At 39.0% G+C, this 24,396-nt stretch overlaps 1 protein-coding gene across 4 annotated transcripts in view; it reads right to left on the bottom strand.

The window, feature by feature from the left end:
* FOCAD (focadhesin) overlaps positions 1 to 24,396 on the bottom strand; it is a 198,662-nt gene that overhangs the window by 32,726 nt on the left and 141,540 nt on the right. For 3 of the 4 annotated variants that reach the window (XM_038401155.2, XM_043514362.1, XM_043514363.1), the window contains 8 exons: positions 23,671 to 23,712; positions 20,189 to 20,297; positions 16,247 to 16,363; positions 13,645 to 13,883; positions 11,745 to 11,834; positions 5,315 to 5,462; positions 1,957 to 2,076; positions 163 to 285 (listed from right to left, as the gene is read on the bottom strand). In XM_038401155.2, the coding sequence (XP_038257083.1) occupies positions 163 to 285; positions 1,957 to 2,076; positions 5,315 to 5,462; positions 11,745 to 11,834; positions 13,645 to 13,883; positions 16,247 to 16,363; positions 20,189 to 20,297; positions 23,671 to 23,712 (988 nt within the window). The remainder of the gene's footprint in view (positions 1 to 162; positions 286 to 1,956; positions 2,077 to 5,314; positions 5,463 to 11,744; positions 11,835 to 13,644; positions 13,884 to 16,246; positions 16,364 to 20,188; positions 20,298 to 23,670; positions 23,713 to 24,396) is intronic. The other variant, XM_038401156.2, reaches the window with a different exon arrangement.

Below are 24,396 nucleotides of genomic sequence, written 5' to 3'. Positions count from 1 at the left end.
CTTTTTCTTTAAACAGACTGCAGAGAGATTCTTGCTTCTAAATGTGAATCTAATCATCCGCTCAAATAATTCAAACTATTCTTAACTATTTCCTTCTCCTTAATGAAATAAGCTCATTAGTAATTTATTTTTTTTAAAAGGACAGACAGACAGCTCCTCTACCTCTGCAAGCACAATTTTCATCCAGGCAGGAAGCAGTCTGTTACTCAAATCTTCTGCTTTCCCATGTCCACAGACTGACAAACCATGAACTATGCTACCCAATGCCAAAGCAAAACCGGATGTCTGCAGGAAACACAAGATGTCAAAAACACAGATTATAAAACAGCTTTCACAAAAGCCCATGTAGTCCTTTTTCAAAAGAAAATCATCCCGCATTTTCCAGATGCAATACTTCCCACTAATATGTTCATTAACACAAGCTATATCATCATTCAAAATAGCAGGTGCTTTTAAAATGAATAGTTGACTGAAACAAAGAGAAAAAACTACAGGTATCAATTTCAGGAAATCGAATTATATGAAGCATCCAGTTTTACGATGTTGAGCCCTGTCATGTTGTAATCTACCAGTTTGGCGCGTGTCTATGTACACATATCAGGGAATGATTTTGCCCTCTAATGACTGGCTTGAAAAAAGGATAGAGACTGCTACTGCTATCAGTCAAGGGACTTCTTTAGGTTAAGTGACAGATACCTGTTTTTTGAGACTTGAAGAACAAGTGTTGTAGTTCACAGAGATATTTAGGCCACCATCAGCAAAAGCTTAAGCACCTGCTTAAGTCAATGGCATTACGCATGTAGTTAAAATTAAACATGTACATAACCGTGTGCGTTATTTGCAACATATATATTTGTAACTATACCAGACAACATCAAGGCCTCCTTTGCCTTAACTTAAAATCTTAGGCTAAGATTTTATCATGGATATTTTTAGTAAGAGTCACAGACAGGTCACGGGCAATAAGAAAAATCAAGAAAAAAAGGCCCTGACCTATCCTGACTTTTATTAAAAATATCCATGATAAAATGAGAAGGGACTGGGCAGCTGCGAGGTGGCTGGGATCTCTGGGGCCCCCACCACTGGTGGGGACTCAGAGTTCGAGGGGACTCAGAATTCCAGGACCCTCTGCCACCAGTGGCAGAGGGGAGCTGCATGGTACCCCGCCCCCCTCCCAGTGGCAGGGAGCACTGTGGGGATCCCCCTGCCCTCCATGACAGCAGGGGAGCACTGCTGGGGGCCCCTGCCCCCTGTGGCAGCAGGGGAGCTGCAGGGCTCTCCTTGTCCTCCTGCAGCGGCGGGGAACTGCCAGGGGTCCCCCTGCCCTGCCGCAGCAGCCAGGGAGCTTCTAGATGTCCCCCCTGCTGGCAAGGAGTTGCGGGTACCTCCACTGCCCAAGGCAGCTGAGAACTAGGGGGCTCACTGCTTCAGGAGGCAGTGAGTACCTTACAGCTCCCTGCCACTGCAGGAGGTGATGGGACTCTGCAGCTCCCCGCCCCCAGGGCTGAAGTCTCAGAGGTCTTTGGAAGTCATGGATTCTGTGACTTCCTCGACCTCCGTGACAAAACCGTAGCCTTACCTATAATTCAAGAGAACCCAGAGAAAGGCTATTTCCCCAGTGAGAGAAGGTATCAAGAACAGAACTAGGAAGAAGATATTAATTGGGAGGTTCAAGGTGCTGAGACACCCTGAAACCAAAATGTAAGCTTTTCCCTTAAACATGGTCAGCATATATAAATTCAGTTTTTGTCTAACCCTTTGGTAATGAACAGTTACAGGGAATATATATATCAAACAACAGACCTTCATTGTACCCTCCTCAAATTACACACTTTCAAACAAATACCCAAGAAATCAAGGAATTTTCATCTTATGCTGACATGGGTGCAGTGTTAAAGATACATAGGAAAAGAAACTAATATAATGAAAGAAAGGGGTCCAAACTGTGGATATAACCTGCTGATTATTTTCCGCTAATGTCCGCAACTTGTTCATGATCTCTTCAGCCTCCACTGCCTCTATGATTTTCATGCTGAAAGCAGACACGCAGGAACAGGCAATGGAGTAGGCAAGGATCTGAATAAAGGGAAAGGGGGAAAATACAAGTAAAAAAAAAAAGACAGGTTAACATTTCCCAGGGTGGGAACACATAGGGAACAGCTTTTAATGAATACTGTAGGTATACACCAAGTAAACTCATTCCCCCATGCCACCCCAGATAATGAGTAACCCATCCCAAATGTATTCAAGGATACCTAATTCCAGGAAACATGTGAAATACATTGTGGATATAGTCATTTAGTATAGGAATAAGTCCATTGTAAAATAACCAGACCAATACAAGCTTTCCATGTGGTTTCCAATGCTGCTGCATGCTACATGTCAGGATTGTGGTAACACTCAAACTTACAGTATCTGGCCATTAACGGACAAACAATCAAACATTAAAATTACACTACTGACTAACTGATACTCCAAACCAAAGGAAATCTAATGTTGAGAGCTAAACATATGCCCTCAACCCAAACTTTTGTGCCCAGGTACTACAGATAGTAAGAGACGTATCTAGTATTTCGAAATATTTATGAATTCCTGTATCTAAACCAAAGTAGTAAATTGTAATTGCTGCCTTAACTCTGGTCTCCTTTGCCTTTGTATATTTTATTCAATCCAGTGTTCGCACAATGCTTGTATTTATTGTCCGTTTGGAGACAGTGTTGTGACATTTATAGATCATCCTAAATTCTTCAGTGTAGTGAACAGAAACTTTACATAAAATTATAAGAGATGGGTTTATAAGAACCATTTCATACTCAAGGTGTCCCAAAAAAGTTCACAAAGCAAAGCATTTGATACTGACAGTACAGTGCCTGTGTAGGCCAAGGCAGCAGTCACTATGCACTCAGCAATAGCGCTCACAGCTCTTCAATACGAGAAACTGCTGAGAGGGGAAATCTGGTCAGGACACCCAGGTTCTCTCTCACTCTTCCTGAAAGGTACTGTAAGGTCTTGACTTTTCTCTTGACAACCACAAGACAGGAAAAGACACTTTGATTTAGGGTCTCATCCAAATGGCGAATAATGATATGTACCAGGGATGTGATAAATAATATGTAATGGAACTCATACTATAATTGTAAAAGTATCTCCTGGGTGAGCAGTTCTCAATTAGGAGTCTAGGGCCCCCCGGGGGGGCCGCAAGCAGGTTTCAGGGGGTCCGTCAAGCAGGGTTGCTAGACTTGCTAGAACTCAGGGTGGAAAGTTGAAGCCTCACTGTGTGGGTCAGAAGCCACACCACCTGGAGCTGAAGCCAAAGTCTGAATAACTTAGCTTTGTGGGGGCCCCGGTTGTGTGGTGCCTAGGGCAACTGCCCTGCTTGCTACTCCCTAATGCCTGCCCTGGTTTTTAATCTACTGGATATGCAGAAAAACAGTTGTGGGCCAGGAATCCGGGTGGGCCAGGAAGTTTTTATAGCATGTTATGGGGGGGTCTCAGAAAGTAAAAAGTTGAGAACCCCTGTCCCAGGCAATGCAGGATGCTGATGGTTTATGTATTTAAAAACATGCAGTGCTGTTCTAGCATAATTATAGTTACGGTAAAGAAGGTTTTTTACAATTATAAGCCTTATTTTCAGCTGTTTTTAATTTCCTAGAAAGATTCATCCTCTGGGCTGATATTTTTCGTGCTTAAGTCCAAAACTACATGCTTAAAAGTATTTTTGGTAAAATTTTGTTTGACCTTCTACACGCAGAGTCACATTTGTCAGTATGTGTAATCAGCAGATCACACAATGAAAGAAAATACTTTGAGGTTATACCACAATGTGCTGTGATCCCATCAGCTCTCAGACGCAGCAAGGTTGGACCAGGTTAGTACTTGGATGGGAGACCTCCAAAGAACACACTAATGCAACAGGATACAATATTGATGAGTCAGGGATTAACCCTGTATGGTGCAGTTGTGGAATGTTGAACACATTGGACAGGAATAAGACAGGGAGTGCAGAAACCTTCCCCACATACACAAATGGTAAGCTATGGTCCCAACTACATCTGGTCATGAAAGATTCCATGGCTTTTTTTTTTTTTTTTGTAAGTGTAGTCATGTCCCAGTATCCTGGGCAAACTGTAACTGGCGTAATTACATACCTTCTCCCTAAATTCCCTATGGAGTTTCAAATTGAAAAGAAGTATGCTTTACTTCTTATCCCAAAGTTTTTTGTAATGTTAAACAGCTGCTGCATTTCACTCCAGCAGTTGCTGCACTGAACTCTGTGTAAAATTTGTACATCAGTTAAGGTTCAGTAAAGCACTGTAGAATCAATGGGGATGAAACATTACTTTATAGCTATAAAACACTTTTTTGCAAAATCCAAGAACAATAGAAGGCTAATCCACAACATATATTGACTGCCAGCAAAAACTGAACTATAGAAAAACATACCTTAATTTTAAAAAACAAAAGAAACAAGTTTTAGTGCTGTACAAAAAAAGAAGAACTCTGTACTGATGTTTTATAAATCCCTTAGAAAAATAGGGGATTATGTAATTCAACCATTCAGCATGCAATGGGCTTAACTGTGACAGGAACAGGCTTTTTTTAAATATAAGCACATGCTCTAATTTGCTCTCTCTCTCTCAGTCTCCATTACAGTTTCCCCAGTTTTGTCAGCCTCACTAATCAAGTTACATCTCAACTTGAATTGTAAACTCTTTGGGGCAGGGATGACATCTCATTTGTCTGTTAAGTGTCATGCATTTTGGCACTATATAAATACTGTTATGCTTAAACCCCACTCATCTGAGTTTTAAAACACTTGAAAACTGTTATAATGGGAAATGCTGACAAACTCTCAGCCACAGTAGCATTCCTTAGTGCTATAATCACAGGAGCAAGCAAAATGAACTTTCAAAGAAAGGAGCAGAGACCACTTTAAAGGAAGGGTTATCCTTGTTTATCAGTAACTTGCTTTGTGCTTTCTGGGAGACTATCCCTTGCAGCAAGGATTCTACCTAAGAAGAGATAAAGTTTCTATCTAAAATAGTTTGATGCATTATTTTTTAGTGCTGTATTAAATAAAAAACATAGAATATCAAATAAACTTTGTTTAACAAATATAAAGCTAGAATGTTATGATAAAAGAAAAACTAGAAGTCAAAAGTTCATGCATAAAAGAAACATACCTTGGAATTGTGTATCATTAGTCTGGTATGTATGGCTATGTCTTCAGTAAAAAACAATGTTATGGGTGGGGACAAAGGATAGGTGGAGGGGATAGAAAGTTATGATTAAAAAAAAAAAAAGAGAGTCCTACCTCCTGGAACGTTCTGCTTTGCTCTTCACTGTCATCCAGGTAGTTACAGAGTTTCCTCAGAGAGGCAGAGACATGAACCCGTGATTCCGTTTGGCTGCTGTGACTCATAAATGAAAGAACAAGTCCTACACCTAAGATGCATCCAGTGCTTAAAAAGAAGAGAAAACATAAAATGGTTAGGTTTCAGAGTAGCAGCCGTGTTAGTCTGTACTCGCAAAAAGAAAAGGAGTACTTGTGGCACCTTAGAGACTAACAAATTTATTTGAGCATAAGCTTTCATGAGCTACAGCTCACTTCATCGGATGCATTCAGTGGAAAATACAGTGGAGAGATTTATATACATAGAGAACATGAAACAATGAGTGTTACCATACACCCTATTACCAGAGTGATCGCTTAAGGTGAGCTATGACCAGCAGGGTGGGGGAGGGGGAGACTTTTTGTAGTGATAATCAAGGTGGGCCATTTCCAGCAGTTGACAAGAACGTCTGAGGAACAGTGGGGGGTGGGGGGGAATAAACATGGGGAAATAGTTTTACTTTGTGTAATGACCCATCCACTTCCAGTCTCTATTCAAGCCTAAGTTAATTGTATCCAGTTTGCAAATTAATTCTAATTCAGCAGCCTCTCATTGGAGTCTGTTTTTGAAGTTTTTTGGTTGAAGAATTGCAACTTTTAGGTCTGTAATTAAGTGACCGGAGAGATTGAAGTGTTCTCCAACTGGTTTTTGAATATTATAATTCTTGATATCTGATTTGTATCCATTTATTCTTTTACATCCAGTTTGACCAATGTACATGGCAGAGGGGCATTGCTGGCACATGATGGCATATATCACATTGGTAGATGCGGAGGTGAACGAGCCTCTGATAATGTGGCTAATGTGATTAGGCCCTATGATGGTATCCCCTGAATAGATATGTGGACAGAGTTGGCAACAGATTTTGTTGCAAAGGTAGGTTCCTGGGTTAGTGGTTCTGTTGTGTGGTTGCTGGTGAGTATTTGCTTCAGGATGGGGGGCTGTCTGTAAGCAAGGACTGGCCTGTCTCCCAAGATCTGTGAGAGCGATGGTTCATCCTTCAGGATAGGTTGTAGATCCTTGATGATGCGTTGGAGAGGTTTTAGTTGGGGACTGAGGGTGATGGCTAGTGGCGTTCTGTTATTTTCTTTATTGGGCTTGTCCTGTAGTAGGTGACTTCTGGGTACTCTTCTGGCTCTGTCAATCTGTTTCTTCACTTCAGCAGGTGGGTATTGTAGTTGTAAGAATGCTTGATAGAGATCTTATAGATTCATAGATACTAAGGTCAGAAGGGACCATTATGATCATCTAGTCTGACCTCCTGCACAATGCAGGCCACAGAATCTCACCCACCCACCCACTCAAATCTTGTAGGTGTTTGTCTCTGCCTGAGGGGTTGGAGCAAATGTGTTTGTATCGTAGAGCTTGGCTGTAGACAATGGATCGTGTGGTGTGGTCTGGATGAAAGCTGGAGGCATGTAGGTAGAAATAGCGGTCAGTAGGTTTCCTGTATAGGGTGGTGTTTATGTGACCATCGCTTATTAGCACCGTAGTATCCAGGATGTGGATCTCTTGTGTGGACTGGTCCAGGCTGAGGTTGATGGTGAGATGGAAATTGTTGAAATCATGGTGGAATTCTTCAAGGGCTTCTTTCCAGATGATGATGATGCCATCAATGTAGCACAAGTAGAGTAGGGGCATTAGGGGACGAGAGCTGAGGAAGCGTTGTTCTAAATCAGCCATAAAAATGTTGGCATACTGTGGGACCATGTGGGTACCCATAGCAGCGCCGCTGATTTGAAGGTATACATTGTCCCCAAATGTGAAATAGTTATGGGTGAGGACAAAGTCACAAAGTTCAGCCACCAGATTAGCCGTGACATTATCGGGGATACTGTTCCTGACGGCTTGTAGTCCATCTTTGTGTGGAATGTTGGTGTAGAGGACTTCTACATCCATAGTGGCTAGGATGGTGTTTTCAGGAAGACCACTGATGGATTGGGAAGAGTTAAGGAAGCCTAGGCTCCTTTTGGATCTATTTTTCAATACTACTCAGGATACTGAGCTGTAGAAACTCAATTTGAACCTATATGGCATTTCAACTGCATAGATACTACTAATGTGACTGATACCTAATCTCCTTAAAGGACTGCTCTTTCTCTCTCTCTTCCTCACAGACACACAGATAGGAGTTCATTGCCTCTAGAGATGGAGCACTTCCAGCTCTTATGCACATAATATACTATACTGATGTCACTAGTAATATCAACTGTTAAAGTGAACAGTCAATGCAGTGTGAAACAAGGAGGGCAGGAGTTCTGGGGACTCTTGTTAAAACTTAGGATATTCTGTTTAAAAGTTTTGTGAGGAAAACAGTGAATTTATTAGTCATCATTCTTACTTCTCTTTTTTTAAATTGTGTCTATATGGTCATTAAAAACATACCAGTGAAAGTGCCACAGCATGCTTTATGGGATCTTACTGTAATATTTCTGACATAATGGCAATAATGCTATTTTCTCTTCTCAGCAGAATAATTTAACCATATATAGTACTGTAGAGTATACTGCTCCACAAAGTGCTTCACAAATAATGAATACAAAAATAAAAGTTAAAAGGGCCAATATTATGCATAAGGCCTAAATCCTGAAACCACTGATGTTAATAGGAATTTTTGCCATTGACTACAGTGGGACCAGTAATCTATAAGAAGGTTTAATGATGGAGCTCCATATTGAAAACGTTTGAAACATACCCTGTACTGCTGTCAAGCAGTTATTTGATCATATTAAACATTTTGCAGAGGCAAATCAATTTATTGTGCACAGATGTTAGATGATTATTTGAATGGAGGCCATTTAATGCCTTGAAAATTTCAGATTTATCGGGCTCATTATTGCACATATACTGAACACATAAGCATCAACATTCATTTTTTGCCCACAATCAAACTTTTTTGTCCCATTTTGTTTGTTCTTCAAGTAGTTGTAGACTAGTTCAGCTATACCATAGATCAATATATTAACCAAACATCTGAAAGGCTCTATAAAAATATAACTTAAGGAAGGAAAATATATAAATACTACCACTTATTTGTGAGTTATCTTGGCATACTTCAACATTTGGAGCATACATAAACCATAAAGAGGTCAAAGTTAACCCCATCTTCAACACATACTGTTTTTCTTAGGTTGAAAAGGAAAAAAATTCCCAAGCCAATACGTAATAAAACAAGGACCGTACATTGTTCAATATATTCGCTATCTGCATATTGTATTGTAACAATTGGATGAAACTGGTTGTTCTCTTTGGATTGATTCTTTTCACCTTGCTTTCTCTGTGATCCTTGTAGAATTGAATTTGTTTAGAGAGATAACATATTCAATGGTTTCAGAGTAGCAGCCGTGTTAGTCTGTATTCGCAAAAAGAAAAGGAGTACTTGTGGCACCTTAGAGACTAACAAATTTATTTGAGCATAAGCTTTCGTGAGCTACAGCTCACTTCATCGGATGCATATGCTCAAATAAATTTGTTAGTCTCTACGGTACCACAAGTACTCCTTTTCTTTTTGCAAATATATTCAATGTAAACTAGATCAACAACATAAAAAGGCATTATATAACTATGAATGCAAACACAGTGAATCTTCTGTGTGTCAATAATGTTGAGAGAGAGAGAGCCTAATGACTCTACTGGTGACTTAATCATTGAATTATTTGTCAAAATCCCCCATTTTATATATATTTACACATACACACATACTCAACAGTAATGTGTGTGAATATAGGTTTCTAAACAATATTCATTTAATTCTCTATCTTAGGGTTTTATACCACCACACATCACTGTAGCATCTGAGCATCTTCCATGTAAAATCAATAGCAATAACAAAGTCCCTATCTGATTGCTTGGAGTGTCTGATACGTCTCCTTTTTGGGGGGGTAAAGTTTTTGGTTTTCTAAAATGTTATTAGGGTTCTTCCCCCCTTAAGGCTGATTTGTTTCAGGGTAAGATTTTTTGTATGTTTGGTTGGTTGCTTGGGTTTTTGGGTAAGAGGGAGTGTCAATACTGTGTCATTCTTATGGTGGCCTATTGGAAGAGAAAGGTTTTGCAAGATTTTAAGTATTTTTCTGTAATTTACACAGACTTGCAGCTCTGTAATAATACAATATGATGGTGTAAACAATCATTTGTTGGTTTAGTTGAACAGCTGTTTTATAATATTCATGTAATCTTATTGCTTATTATAATATTTATTGCTTATTTGAAATAGCTCCCTATATTTTGTTTTTCCCCCTTAAAATACTAAAGAATTAGTATACTAACAAAAAATGCAAGAGAGAATTATCCTAATTAAACTGAACAACAGCACTAGTGTGAACAACACTATTATCAACATAGACAGTCATCAGTCAAAAGTGTATAGTGTTATGTGAACTCCAGTGTGTGCAGTACATACTGCACTGAATTTTTCTATTAAATAGACACACAAGGAAAAAATCTGTAATGCTCTTTGATACATAGGATGTCTCACTGCATCTCCCTAATGGTGCATATCATGTATTAGAAAGCAGTACTGAACCACTAGTTTGCAAAAAAAATTTATACAAACCAAAAGATCTACTGTACAACAGTGAAAAAATATGGTAGTAAGTGATGTCTTTTCCACTAGATGGCAGTAAGATATAAGACGTATCCTCTCCAAGCACATGGCAACTCCAAGCAGCTAGAGATCTCTTAATAAAAGCTACACACCTTTTAAATCAGGCCAGCATGATGAATTTGCTCTTGGTGACTTATATCACCAGAAGCAACTCTCCCAGAAACATATTAAATAGAAGCAACTTTATTCCAAACCACATTTAGAGGGAACATATGTTGGGTGTAAAACTGAACCTTTTGCTTATTTATGTAACATATTATATCTATTTGCAGACAGTTGGTAGCATATTTTTGATGGAACAGAACACCAGAGTTATCTTCAGACAATCTCCAGCAGATGAAGTCCAAATGAAATAAACATACTACTGAAGTCACATAGGCAAGAATGTCTAAGATGCAAAATATAAAGGCTAAAGGAACCCACTTTAAAAATAGCTATTGTTTTAGCTGGACAAGAATCAACAGCAACTAAAGCCTAAAAATACTTCCTTGCACAGTTTCAAGTTAAGGATTCAAACTGCACACCAATTTTATAACTAGCTTAACACTCTTCCCCTCCCCTTCCCACTTGCTTTACACTTGTATCGAAACAGGGGAAAAAAGGCTTTAATCTTTCCTCTCCTCTTCTCCATTGTTTTGTGTTCTTCTGTCTGCCTCTCGCTGGCAGGTGCGGGGGAGGGGAGGGACTATTTTGGCTGTTACTGTGAAGCAGCGGTGGGCACAACAATGTGATGCAGTTGATACAACTCCCTGTGCATTCTATGCCAGCCAAGGACAGAGAAACTCAAATCAGAATCCAAACTAATCTTTCCAACGTCAGAGCCCAATGAAGTGCAGCTGTGACCCCTCCTGGGCTTTTGAAGAAGTACAAAGCGGGGGGGGGGGGGAAAGAACAGAAATTGTTGCTCTGATGCCTTTGGTAACAGAAGAATCAACATAAGTGGTCATCATTACGAAGTTAACATTTACTCACAGTGATACCTGAGATATTGCAGATATTTCTCTGTTCCTAGAATAGGAAGTAACTATCATATCTGAGATGCCATTCTGTGGTACATGTTGATTGTTAAATGTCAACTAATATGCAGGAAATAAATCAGTATGCAGATACTTTTGGGCTTGCCTATGTTGGTAACTATGAATCTTCTTCAAAAATGTCTTGCCCTGCTGACATACTGCTGCTCTCTTCAAGGCACCCGCAGCATATGACACACATTTGCCTCCCTTCATATTCTTCATGCCATCCACAGCTGTTAATTGAACAGACTGGCTCTCTCAGATGAAGGAGCCATGAGAGGCAGCTGCTCCTATGGCTCAGACTATATTGTGCACACATGCACATTCCAGTAATAGGCTCCAAAGCAGCAGCAGCAACTAGACTTCACTGAACATCTTGACAGCTATAGAAGAACACTGAGGGGCACTTTCAAAAGTGTCTTTCGTTAACGAATACGTGTAGGTAAGGTGCGCAACAATGCTCCACCTCAAATTGCTGCCACTGCCTGCTGCTCCATCTCCAATGAACAAGATAATTGAATTTTTAATCCTAACAGGTATGTTAAAATGAGCATGGTAAGGGATTTAGAAGACACAAGACAGGTAGAAGTATCCAAGGATGGACAGGATCAGTCTCCTCATAGCAACATGTTTGTAGTCCTAAATTCAGAATTTGTGGGTTGAAGCCCTAATGGACTATATGAATGGTAAAAATCATAGTAAATACTGACATCAGTAATGGAATAAACCTACTTGTACTCCAGACTGGTGTCAAAGCAGCAATCTTCCAATGCATCAAGGGACTTCATTAGAAGTAAATTCATTTGTTGGCCAGATACATCACTATGGAAAAAAAAATAGAAAAGATACTGTTCAGCTCTTCAAACTGCTTGTGATATTGGTAAGAATGAACTTGCCATTCAACACTGTTTTTTATTTGCTAAAAAAACCAGATTTCATACTAAGTGCATGATTGTTCATTTTTTGTTCTTTCACACAAACACATGTACAGCTGAAGTCCACGAATCCACTTCAGCACCCACCACTGTTTCTAACTGGTTCAGTTGTAATGAGGCAGCACTCACACAGAAGCCCAAGACCTTTAGTGCTAACACCAAAAAGGAAGAAAACCACAGTACTACGTGCCCCATAAAACTTGGCTGCAGCTGCACCTTTAATTTTTCACAGGCTTAATGTTTTAAGAGACTTAATTTTGTGGCTCGCTCTTGAAAAGTTGCTCCCTCACCACCAGCACCACAAATGAAAAGCAAAATCCTTGGATTTTATTTGGAGAAAGAGGCCTGAACATCCTGAACTAACCCCCAAGGGATTTCTTCCTTACAGAATGTGCTGAAAATCCTCTTAAAGAGTAGGAAGGCTTTGGTGTAAATTATCTCTAGGTTCAACATGAATAGCTTCCTAAGTCAGAGTTTGGTAGCAGAATTTAAGGAATATCTACTATGACAAGTGAGAAAATTTGGGAGCAAAAACTGACCTGCCTTAATATGTAAGGAATTTTAAAAAAATGTCCTCTTGCTATTCTCCTTTAAAAAAAAAAAAAGAAAAAAAAAAGAAACTATAGTTGAGGTCCCCTGGTACAGTGTGATGACCTAACCCTGTTTTCTCAGAAGGCTTTTATGGCTTATCTGTAGCTCAGTTGTCACTACTGACTAATTATCAAGAGGCAATGTATCCTCAAACTGTGCTGTAGGTTTTTAAAAAGCAGGGCAATCTTATTTTCCCATTATCCCCTTAGTACTGAATATCAGGGTAGTGCATTCATGCAAAATGCATTTTAGCCAAGGGAGGTGCTTCAGAAACCATCAGCTTGAAGGGATAAAAATAATAGCTATGCCAGCAAGACCTAAATCAAGTACCTGTATTTTACTATGGGTATAAGCAAACACAAACCCTAACAGTCATGAAGTTAAAAACATCCATAGCCTAAGTTGAGTGCCTGAATTTCTTGGCAACATTCAGGAATCTGTGTGGCAATCATCTTGAAGAGTCTCCTTTCAACCTTGCACAGATATGCTGTAAGGTAACTTCTACCAAACAGTCCCTGAGAATGCTGTCGTCATCCCACAGAGTAACGATACACTTTCAAGAAGGTCCGTTATACTGGATACACACAGCTTTTAGAAAGTTGTGTGTTTCATGATGCAGCCAAGATGTTTAGTATCAGGTGCAAGTAACCAGACATTCTTGTTGCATGGCATACTTCTGCAGCATATAGCTTAACACAAACAGTGACAATCATGTTCTTATAATCGTGAATACCACTACACAATGATATAAATAAGGGAAGCTAATCCCCTTAACATTCTTTTTGTGGCTGTATCACTGAAGTGAGTCACACGAGCATCTTAACACCTACACAGTTATGAAAACTAAAACACATCGTTAATCTTGAGGGTATGATGCTATATTTAAACAAGCACACCCAGCATAGTATGGCAACAATAACAGAGGAGGGGAAGAAGAAGAGATTAATCAAGAAATAAAAACGATGTTTTAAGTAATCTTGCAAAAGACCTTGGGAATCATTAGACTACAAAATGTAAACACTTTATTCTGCTGAACTTAAATGCCACATTACGGGAAGGGGAGGAAGTTAGTTATTTACACACCTGCTGTAGACTGTAATCCATACCTGACTTTTTCTTCACACAAACGTGAGATAAACATCCCCAAAGCAAGGCCTATGTGGATTTGAACAGCTTGAGACTCATCAGCATTTGGTTTCCCAGGTAACCTGGCAGTCAGTACACTCAGGACTTCCTCAACCTTCTCCTTGCAGGATACAATGAAAACTGGAACCAAGACAGACAAAGCAGTGGCTGCACAGGAGCGAGCAATAGCGCTGGCTGTGTTTTCACCAGAATAGGATTTCTAGGACACATTAAAAAAAAAAAAGATGTTTTTGTTCTTTTTTCCAATTTGTGAGGGAAAACAGTATTTTAGGAATATAAAAATATACTGCATACAGTACGGTAATTGCATTTCTATTTGGAAGCATATAATATTTCATGGCTTTGCCTCCAGCAACATTTCCTTTCCCCTTATAACCAATTTAGTAATATGGTAATTGAAAATATACCTTCTAGAATGAAAATAGGATGAGTAAATATGGAATTAAAAACAAAGTGCGTGAAATAGGAATTCAATAGCTGGTCTGAGTACAAATACATTTATCTGTTTTCATATTCAGCTTTCTAGCTAAAATATTCAGCAGTGATCCAACTCATGTATGTGTAAATAAAAACAGGCATGCGATTCTGTAATTACACAAAGCCAGGAATTTATCAAGAAGAAAAAAAAGCTGCTTTAGCAGTGGGGAAGCATCAAGTCCAGGGTGGAGGAACATCAGCAGCTCCTGCAAAATTTTTGGGGCAAAAGCTTCCCAGGAGATAGATTATTCACCACAAAGGCTTTAAATTCCTTTTCATTTTAAAAGCTGAAATCCCTGTAACTGCCTCTATTTACAAAGCTATAAATAAAAGTTGACTATATGCATAGCCTACCATTTGTGTATTAGCTTATATATAATTATGGGAAGAAAAAGAAAACTATTCAAATCAGAATGCCAGGTATCATGTAGAGCAGTGATTTCTACAAGAGGCTTTGTCCTTTGAAATTTACAGACTGAGAAAGAAAAAACATTTTAAAATATAGTTTATTTTTGGAAGAGGGAACTGCTGTGAATGAAGACCCTGGGATCTGTCTCAAAAATACAATGTATTTTTAAATTGTACCACTTCTGGAGGCAGATGGTTTGGAAGACTGCAACATATTAACTCTAGTACCAACTGAGTCCCTGGATTTCTTTTGCCCTTGGCAGTCTGGCATTATATTTGCAAGTGGTGTTAAAACTGCACTGGTTTTGGTAGTCTGGGCCCTCCCCCAGTGATGACAGAGGTCTAAGGTTGACATTAACTCTTTTAGATCTATTAGTCTTCAGTACTGTTGCCCTTGATGTTTTGTTCATGTGGCGCTAGATGTGACTGTCCTTTATGGATCAGTTCCTTCCTTTAAGAAAGATTAAAGAGAGAGTTTGTGTACAAATGCTCATTCACCTTGAGCCACCTCTTGCATGAGGGACCTCTCACAGGAACCATTCTATTACCCCCCCTTCTGTTCAGTCTATGTGAGGCCACTAGGGGAGACAGTGAGAGGGCTGGAGCTGCGGTTCCATCACATGGCTTACACCCCACTCTGTGTTCCTCTCATCTAACCCAAGCTGTGTGGTTTCTTTGCTTTTCCTGTAGAGTGGCCAAGACAGAAACATAGATAATGACGAGGTGGTTGAAGCTCAGATCAACTTGATATCATTAGGTAGATGGAAGAACTTAGAGAGGGACAGAAGTGGTGTCTTCCATGGGAAAGGAGTTTGTTCACCGTTTATCAATAATGCTCACTGTTATTCAGTGCCCTTGAAGGCTCCTCCTGCACAAGTATACCATTTGAAGATAATCTGGAAAGGAAACTTTAGCTAATTCAAAACACAGCTGCAGTGTACTTAGCAGTGGTATCTGCACAGAACATATGACACCTGTTTCCTGAAGACGACACTGGTTTCCAGTTCACCTCCAGATGCTATTCAAGGGGTTCAGGTTCATAGTTTAGGTTCTAGTTATCAGTTTGAAATCAGAAAGGATGTTTCTGCTAATGGTCCCTAGATATAAGAGATGAACAAGGCATTTTCAGGGGAAGGACCTTGACTGCATAACTCCCCATTCAGAATCAGAGTTACACAACCTATAGAGCATGATTTAAGAGCCATGTTTTTACTCAAACACAGAATTTTGATTTGTGGTGCGGTATGAGAATCTATTTAAGTTGATATGCTAACGTTTTATTGTTATGTTTTGTACATGCAGGTAGAAATGTTATGGAGATTAGGGTTGGGTTTTTTTAAACTGCAAAATAAAATAATAATAATAATAATAATGAAATAGATACCAAAACTGCTGAAACTCAAACAGAGAAGAAAATTCAAGAGAGAGTTGAAGGAAAAAATTAGAGGAAAAATATAAAAAGAAGAAGCAAATTTGCTAAAAAATAAAATAAAGCCTTCTCATCCTCCCACACGTTTTTTTTTACAAGAATTAATAGCATCAGTAAAACCAAGATTAAACAATTATTTCATACAATCACTGACATTAAGATAACTAAATCCAAATATCTATTCTCTTGCCCATAATAGTTACTGATTTAACCTCTATCTTTATATGTTTTTATACTTCTAGATGTACCTGGTAGAACCATGGGAAAACTTGACCTTTAGCACGATAGCGACTGTTCACAATACTAAGGAGTGTTTCTATCACCATAGAAATCCAGTGTTTTGTGGGAAGAAAATCAGGTTCAGTCTACAGGTAATGAAAAATGACACAAGCCAATAAACATTAAATAGCAGCTTCCAAATATTCATTCATTTCTATTCTTAAACCAGGCCACATTCAAGGACAGAAGACAGATTCAGCAGCTGAGGTGCCAGCTATGAAGTATTTAGCTACTCAACAAGGGTCTAATTCTGCCACTCTTACTCACGAGTAGCACATTTTATTCCCACAAATCATTCCATGAAGTTAGCAGAATAAGGTATTATTCAATGACAGCAAAGATGGCTGAATCAGGCCTCAAACTAGCAGCAGTAGGGGAAAAAACCCACAGCCGTAAACTGTTATGGCTGAATATGAGCAGCTGTATCAATTCTCCTAGAGCAAGGCATAAATTAAATGTGGAAAAAAATCATGTATGAAAACTTGAAAAAATTTCAGCCTGAATGAGCAACATGATATTCTCCAAGGACACTATGGTTAAATATTTTGCTCTCTTGAAAAATGACATGGGATCTTTAATTTTACATGGGTAGCCGCTATATATGGGCAGACAGGACCACAACTTGTGTCTCAGTCAAAGGGTGTCTTTTCATATTTTGTTTAATGGTTTGTGCTGTAACAAGAATAGAATGTATTAAAACAACAGATCCACAAAGAGAACATGCACACACAAAATAAACAGTAAACTGAGGTGTGATTGTGACACAGGAAGTGCAATTTACCAATGCAATAAATTATGCCTGGATTAACGTGTGCCATGTATGGATGGTACCTCTAACAATGCAGTCCCCTGACCCATATCCTCAGTAACAGGCTGTAATTTCCCTTCTGGAAAACAGCCCTAAAAAGACCTTTTCCTCTTGAGACAGAAATAAAATGGTTAACAGACAATTTTCTCAGAAACAGGAAGCAGTATGTGCCTCAGTCATAACATTGTTAGCAAAATAGTAACAACAAATATTGAGTGCTTATGTAGTGCTTGCCACCTGAGTCTCTCAAGGTGCTTTACAAAATGAACAAATCCAGCCTTAAAATATGTCTGGGACACTCTACAACTAAAGAAACGGGCTCAGATAGATTGAAACTTGCCCAAGGTCCCCTAAAGACTGTGACAGAGCTAGAAATAGAACCCAGGGCAGAACAAAGATTATTCTTCCACTTGAGAAAAGATGAAAAAACCTACCATTTGGCATAGGAAATCACATGGCCCTATTTCTATATTCCATGTTATAACAAGTTAATTTAGTAGGTGTAAGTGGATAGTAGTTGTGGGTGTTCAGGATACAAATATTTTATGAATTTGCTTGATTGAATTTGTTCTCTGGCACCCCTTATGGAGAAGAACTTCATTCCATTTCCCAGCAGCACTATTTCTACTACTATGACCCAGAAACTTGCAGACAGAACACGTCATTATATTTTTTGCTCATTAGCTTGATAGGATGTGTTTAAAACCATAGCTGAACAAACATACTGAGATACAGAGGTAGTTTCCTCCACAATTCAGAAGTCAGTTTTCTAAGGGGGTTATTTACTAATGCTTCCCTACTTGGTTTCCTGGTAGAACTGACTGGAAAGGCTCCTGAAGGTCACTCGTATCAAAAATTCAGTATTGCCAACCCAAAAAGTGCAAATATTGTGAAATGATAAAATCATGGTTTTCTGATTTTTGAACTCTTCCTACCCATAATTATCTGTGGCAATTTATAGTGTTGCCAATTCTTACAAATTAATCACATACAATGCAATTTTTGTTCCTGTTTCATGAGCTCTTGCTAGAGAATCCAACCAGCCATCGTGCTCGGCACTGCACAAACATTCATAAGAGACTGCCCTTGCCCCAAAGAGCTTAAAATCTAGTGAAAAGAGATGGGAATGAGTTTGTGATATGGAACCTGGAGTGGGACACACTCCACACCCCTCATACAGAAACTACCAAAACTTCCTCCAGGGCAGAGGCCCTGGGGGTTTTTCACCTTCCTCTGCAGCGTGGGGCATGAGTCACTTGCTGGAGGATTCTCTGCACCTTGAAGTCTTTAAACCACGATTTGAGGACTTAAATAGCTCAGACACAAGTTAGGGGGTTGTTACAGGAGTTGGTAGGTGAGATTCCGTGGCCTGCGTTCTGCAGGAGGTCAGACTAGACGATCATAATGGTCCCTTCTGACCTTAAAGTCTATGATTCTATGATTCCATTAGGTAGAAACAACTTTTAACTGCCACTGAGCTGGTCTAGAGTCAAACTGGTGACCCATAACTGAAAAGGCTCTATAACTCTTTAGCTGTGTCCTCAGGTCCCTAATAAGTGCTAATGTCACACCTCTGAGAATAAGGCTGACTTTCTGGAAACATAAGTTGATTACCTCAAATTCAAGTTCCAGCCTTCTTTGGCGCTTACTCAAGTAGGGTCTTCAACACTTTGGCCACACAGGCAAAATCTCAAACACACACTACTGTAAAATGCCCCACCTGTTCTGATAGATGCTATTACCAAAGTAAAAACACTAAAAATGCAAGAATGAAACAAGTATTAACAGTGAGGCCAAATAACTGTGACAAAGATTGACCTAGCAGCAGGATACCACAGTAACCTAATGGAGACTGGGTTTCAGAAGAATCTTCAGGAAGTCAACAAGTTGAAAACCAGGTACACGGTGGAGACAACAGGCAGAGTTTTCTGGCATTGGGGCAAGAATACTGGGAGACCACAATGTACCAAGTAAATCTTCATTCCTCTCACTCTTAAAGATATCTATATATTTTCCACTTTAACCTCCTTAAGGCTTTGCATCATGACCCTGTTTTTCATCAATAAAAAGGCTGAATTACTGTCCCTCCAGAGCCTGTCAAAACTGTTCCTGCCCTCGACAGAGTGGTCAGTGGAGAACAGTGTGTGGCATTCCCAGCTGCTGATTACAGCTCTTCCAATCTATGCAGATCCAGTGGGAAGGTAATTAACATAAAACAGATTCAGACTACTAGTTTGTGGTGCTTCTATTACACTGAAAAGTTAGGCATAATAATCCTACTTTTCACATTTAGCTACAATCCACATTTCCCTCTCCTCCTGGTTATATTTTTGGTTACATAAAGCAGCTTCTTGAGCCACACTATCTATAAATTTGTACTGTTGTTATACTGGGAAATACCAGCAACTTGTCATCTCTTTACCAGCTGAAAAATAGATCCATGTTAATAATGATATTCAAGCAGAAGGGGTGTTCTCCTTTCCTGACTAAATAATGAACCAAGGTTAAGGATTTGAGGTCAACATAAGAAGAATGCCAGTGCCCATACTCTGAGGCAAAGGACACAATGACAAAAGTTGTGTGTGTAATTATTTATATACACAAATCACACATACTGTGGATATATCTATTTCTAAAACAAATGATATTTTCCATGTGCGAATTTAGAGCTCATGGCAAGTTCCAGATTGCCATTCCCAGAAAGCGAAGTCCTCTGTTGAGCTGCAGTACACGTAGAGCACAGGCAGTGGCAATGCAACCTCTCTCAAAACATTTTATTAAATCTGATCTGGAGAAAGCAGGAGGGGGAGCCTCAATATCCACTGGATCTTTCTCTGCTCTGACAATACTGACAACAAATGTGTCAACTGTGACTTTTTGTGTGAGGAGGACACAGTCAGATTGAGACCACCAAGCTCAATGCGCACAGAGCAGAGCTAGCAGATGGTCACTACTGAGCAGGACTTTGGATATGAATGGCTGAGAGAGCGAGGAGTTCTGCATTCCTTTATCAGCTCTCCCAGCCATGCAACCTCCCAGTGCTTTTGTTTTGATTGTAGGTCACATTAAGATGACAAAACAGTGTTTCTAAGGTTTAACTCACCTCTGGTCCTACTTCAGTGTCTGAAGAAAGGCTATTTTCATATTTTGCCACAGCAACTGCAAGGCCAGTTAAAGCTAAGATAGAGTTTCCTTTCACCACTGGGCTGTCCCTATTGAAAAGAATAAACAGTAATTAATGAGACACAAGAGATCCAGATAATGAAACATGTTGTAATAATTGGGAAAGCACATGCCACCAGAGTCCTGCATAGCAAATACCAACCTTTCAGTGAGATTCTCAAAGCTAACAACTATCTCAGATGGTTCACTGACCCAATGGAAGTGCCCCACATCTCACCCTCACACCACAGTGAGTTGGGAGAGGAAACTAAACTTACTGTTTCAATAGTTTTCTTTTTCCTCTGTCATCCAAAGCCTAACACAAACATGTGTATATGTATATGAGAGAGAGAGAGAGAGAGAGAGAGAGAGAGAGAGACTATTGCTGCATTCAAGTTACTAAAGAAAGTCTGTTGAAGCTAAATAGTCTGCCTCACACCATTTATACATTTTGCTTTTGCTGAAAAGATATAAAAATTCTTTCTATAGAATCGTTTGTCTGATGGTGGTACTAATCTTGCAAAAAATCTTAACATGGCTGAGTCTAGCAGCATACTCTTTCAAAAGCATGAAATGATTGGAGAGGTAGGTGATTATTATAGTAGCAGCAGCACGTAAACACACATACATACATACACACAGCCACAAAACAAGTCTCAGTCTCATCTGGCTATAAACCTTTATGCAGCTAAGTGTTGTGTGGCATTCTTACCACAGAGCATTAAGATTTCATACAAATGTAATAAAGAAAAGTTCCAATATGTGCTAACACAGAAATGCAACTCTTCCCTGGTACAGATTGGAACACTCTCAGAGCTGTGCACAGGAATTGCTGACAATGCTGGATAAATGTACGCTCCCTCAGTATTTTGGTATTTTAAAGTTTCTTGTTTAGAAACAGTTCAGTTTCCAATAGCTGTGGAGTTTAAGTGCACGAGTTGCTTAGCCATACTCTTTCAGCATATAGGGATCAGGCAGTGAAGCAGTAATCATGTCTGCAAGGTTAAAATGCATAAAAAATTCCTAAGTGTCAATGAAATTATAGGGAGAAAATCAGCACCAAGTTTTTTACCTTGTGAGACATGAGGTGCAACTAGATGGCCAGCACTGACACTTTTAAATATGAATTATGCACTAAAGCCACTGTTAGGCACTTTTTGATCTATGCTCTGTGCTTGTGTAGGTGGTGGAAATGAGGAAGAAGAAAACTGGGTTTTCATATCCAAGTTTTCCCATCAATTAAAATTTAGATTGCTATCCTCTTGATTTTGAAAATTGCTAGGGAACAGGTACTCTTGTGAGCCTTTTCTGCTAAATTCTTTTAGATGCTTTTTCTTAAGATTTTACTAAAACAAAGACATTAGTGTTTAGTTTATGTCCAGAAAAGGGACTGAAAAGATAGGCTCCAAGTAATTCTCTATCATCCTGTAGTCTACCTTTTAGGTATTATGTAGAACAGAATATGTGAAATACCATCATACTGGATGTTGATATAATGTACAGTAATGGTTAGATGAAGTATTCTACATTTCAGTTTCTGTTTTTACACACTGCATCACTATATTGCATATCCAGAAAGACTGCTCAACTACTACTATAAATATGTACTATTCTGAAAGCTCAAACCCATTCTCCTATCTTTAGAGATTTCTTTTTGCATCTGAAAATAGTTTTTTGATAAGGCAGATGAGCATCTTAATGGAATGTCACTGACTTTTCAGCTCTGGGACACTAAATCCAGACCACTCTGGATCAAGGAGTTAAAATAATTTTTATTAGGTAGCTAGTTCATTTCTCAGAGTATTCTTCTTATGTTACCTTAAATCACTTATGAATTTATTGATGTAGTCATTTATTTTTATGTCTAGTGCTAGTGACAGTGGTTGCACTCTAAAATGCCTCAACTGTTAGACACTTAAATTGTCCCCACCTCACCTGGGTGCCTTAAATTCATAAAAAAAAAACAACAATCCACTGTCATAGAACAAAATATCCATCTGTCAGCATAAAGACCAACACCACAGACCCCCCAAACCAGTAGGTTCTATGAGAAAAAACAAAAATGTTTCAAAAACTAGACCATTCTATCCTGGAATTTACTGAAGTTAGACTAGAAAAAAAAACACAAAAACATAGCAAAAGCTCCAGTGGCATGCTCTGTCCATGGGAAATCCCTTGAAGCTAGCCATGAAGAGAGTGTAACCCTAGGAACCAACAGTGAAAAGTTACCTAATGAACTAATTTGACCAGTGAACTATTTTCATGACAAAAACCTTGTACATTCTTTTTCAAGAAATTGGCTCTTGTTACTTAGAGCCAGGAAATGACATTCCGAGAGTTCATTATGTCTCTGTATTGTATCTTGCTCTTTATAGTAGTTACACAAAGGATTTCAACCTTTAGTTCTCTAACTTTTCATAGGCATTTAATGAGTAGCTAAAATATAGAGTTCAATTTTAATCAGTTCCTCTTCTTCATCCCATCCTCCACCCAGGAGTGAACTACCTGAAGGTGGATTGGCAGGGAAGCATGTGGATATGAACATTTTTAACAGCAGCATTCACCAAGAATAGCTGCATGGTTAAAGAGGCAGAATCTTTACAGAAAATTTGAATATCTAGAACTGCCAGAACTCTGAATTTCCCAGTATATTTAAAACTAATCTTCTCTGCAGCTCCAGCAGGTACCACCCACTGAATCAGCCTATGATAAATAGCACCATGGTTCTATCACTGCTGCAATCTCCATGACAGAGCCCGTGATTTTAAGAGTTATTTTTATGCAGATTAGTGGCTTTAGGCACTTCTGTCTGGTAGAGTACAAGAAGCTGTTATCCAGGTTAACCAACTGGAGAGCACACTGAAGTGATGTTCATCAATGAAGTACATGTACGCAGGGAAGAAATCAAGCCACTAGCAACCATCCCTAAAGCCTTTCAGTGGTGTTTGAGGGTGGGACCAGAGTGTTCATTGCTAACCCAATGGCATGAGCTAACATGCCAGTGTTAGTCTGAAAACATATCTCTGCATCTACCTTCAGGAGGGAGAGGGGTCTGGACACAAGCAGAAACCCTTAAGAGTGAGAGACAGTGGGTTAGCTTTGAAGAGGTGATGCTCCACCCCTGAGACAGCTGAGAGGAATAAAATGATACAAAGAATGACTTAAGGAAAATCATCTGCCATACAAGATTGGACCACTAGTGCATAAAGTGGTATTCTGCCTTTTGAGCAGCCGATGCCTAATGCTTCAGATAATACACCTAGCCAACTATACAATGCAGTACATGGAGGGAAAGCTCCTATCCTTATACTTGTGGCTATGAGTTGAAATCACATTAATAGGTTATATTGGCTTGCATAACCCATAGTGAAAAAAATCCAGAGGAAATAACTCTCTAGCCTCTAATAAAGGAACAATTCTTACTTTGAAGCACCCTTGATAACATCAGTCAGCATGTCTCTGACCCTGCAGGAGAGACAAAAAGTAAAGTTAGCACATTATACTTTACACTGCAGCATGAACTTGGCCATTTTCCCTCTAGTCCTCCAATTGACCACTCTATGTTAGCAAACATTCACATCCAATACTTATTTTATAAAACTTAGTGTAAACTAGTAAAAATTGTCACATACCATCTTACATTTTCACATCCTTAAATCCATTAAAACTGTCCTCTGAAAAGGCTCTTATCTGATTTTATACCACATTGTGGAAAATATAAGTTCATGCAGCAGCCATAAATCTGATCATCTAGCTATTGCAGATAGATTTCCAGGTTGATGTTCTATGTCCCAGCCTAATAAAATGTAAATATTCTACAATGGAGAACTATAACAATTTATCCAACATTTATTATACTTCAGAACATAACTCTGTGTGGTTAAACTATCAGGTGGTGTAATAGTCTAAATGTATTGAAATGAAAACTACAGGGTCATTTAGAATACATTATATGTTACTGTGATCAATTTACAACACATTACTTGACTTCATTTGTTTAGTTTTGCATTCACATCCAGAGAATGAGCTGCCATAAATCTTTTATACTGACAAATTTTTTTTAATATATAAATCCCATACACCACAATTTACAATATGAAGTAGTAAATCTTATCTAGGACTGTCATCCAACCCGAAAAGATATCTATC

Source organism: Dermochelys coriacea, chromosome 5 (genome assembly GCF_009764565.3).
Source record: "Dermochelys coriacea isolate rDerCor1 chromosome 5, rDerCor1.pri.v4, whole genome shotgun sequence".
Classification (NCBI taxonomy): Eukaryota; Metazoa; Chordata; order Testudines; family Dermochelyidae; genus Dermochelys; species Dermochelys coriacea.
The sequence above is the reverse complement of the archived record's forward strand: the minus strand, read 5'-3'. Positions and strand labels throughout refer to the sequence as shown.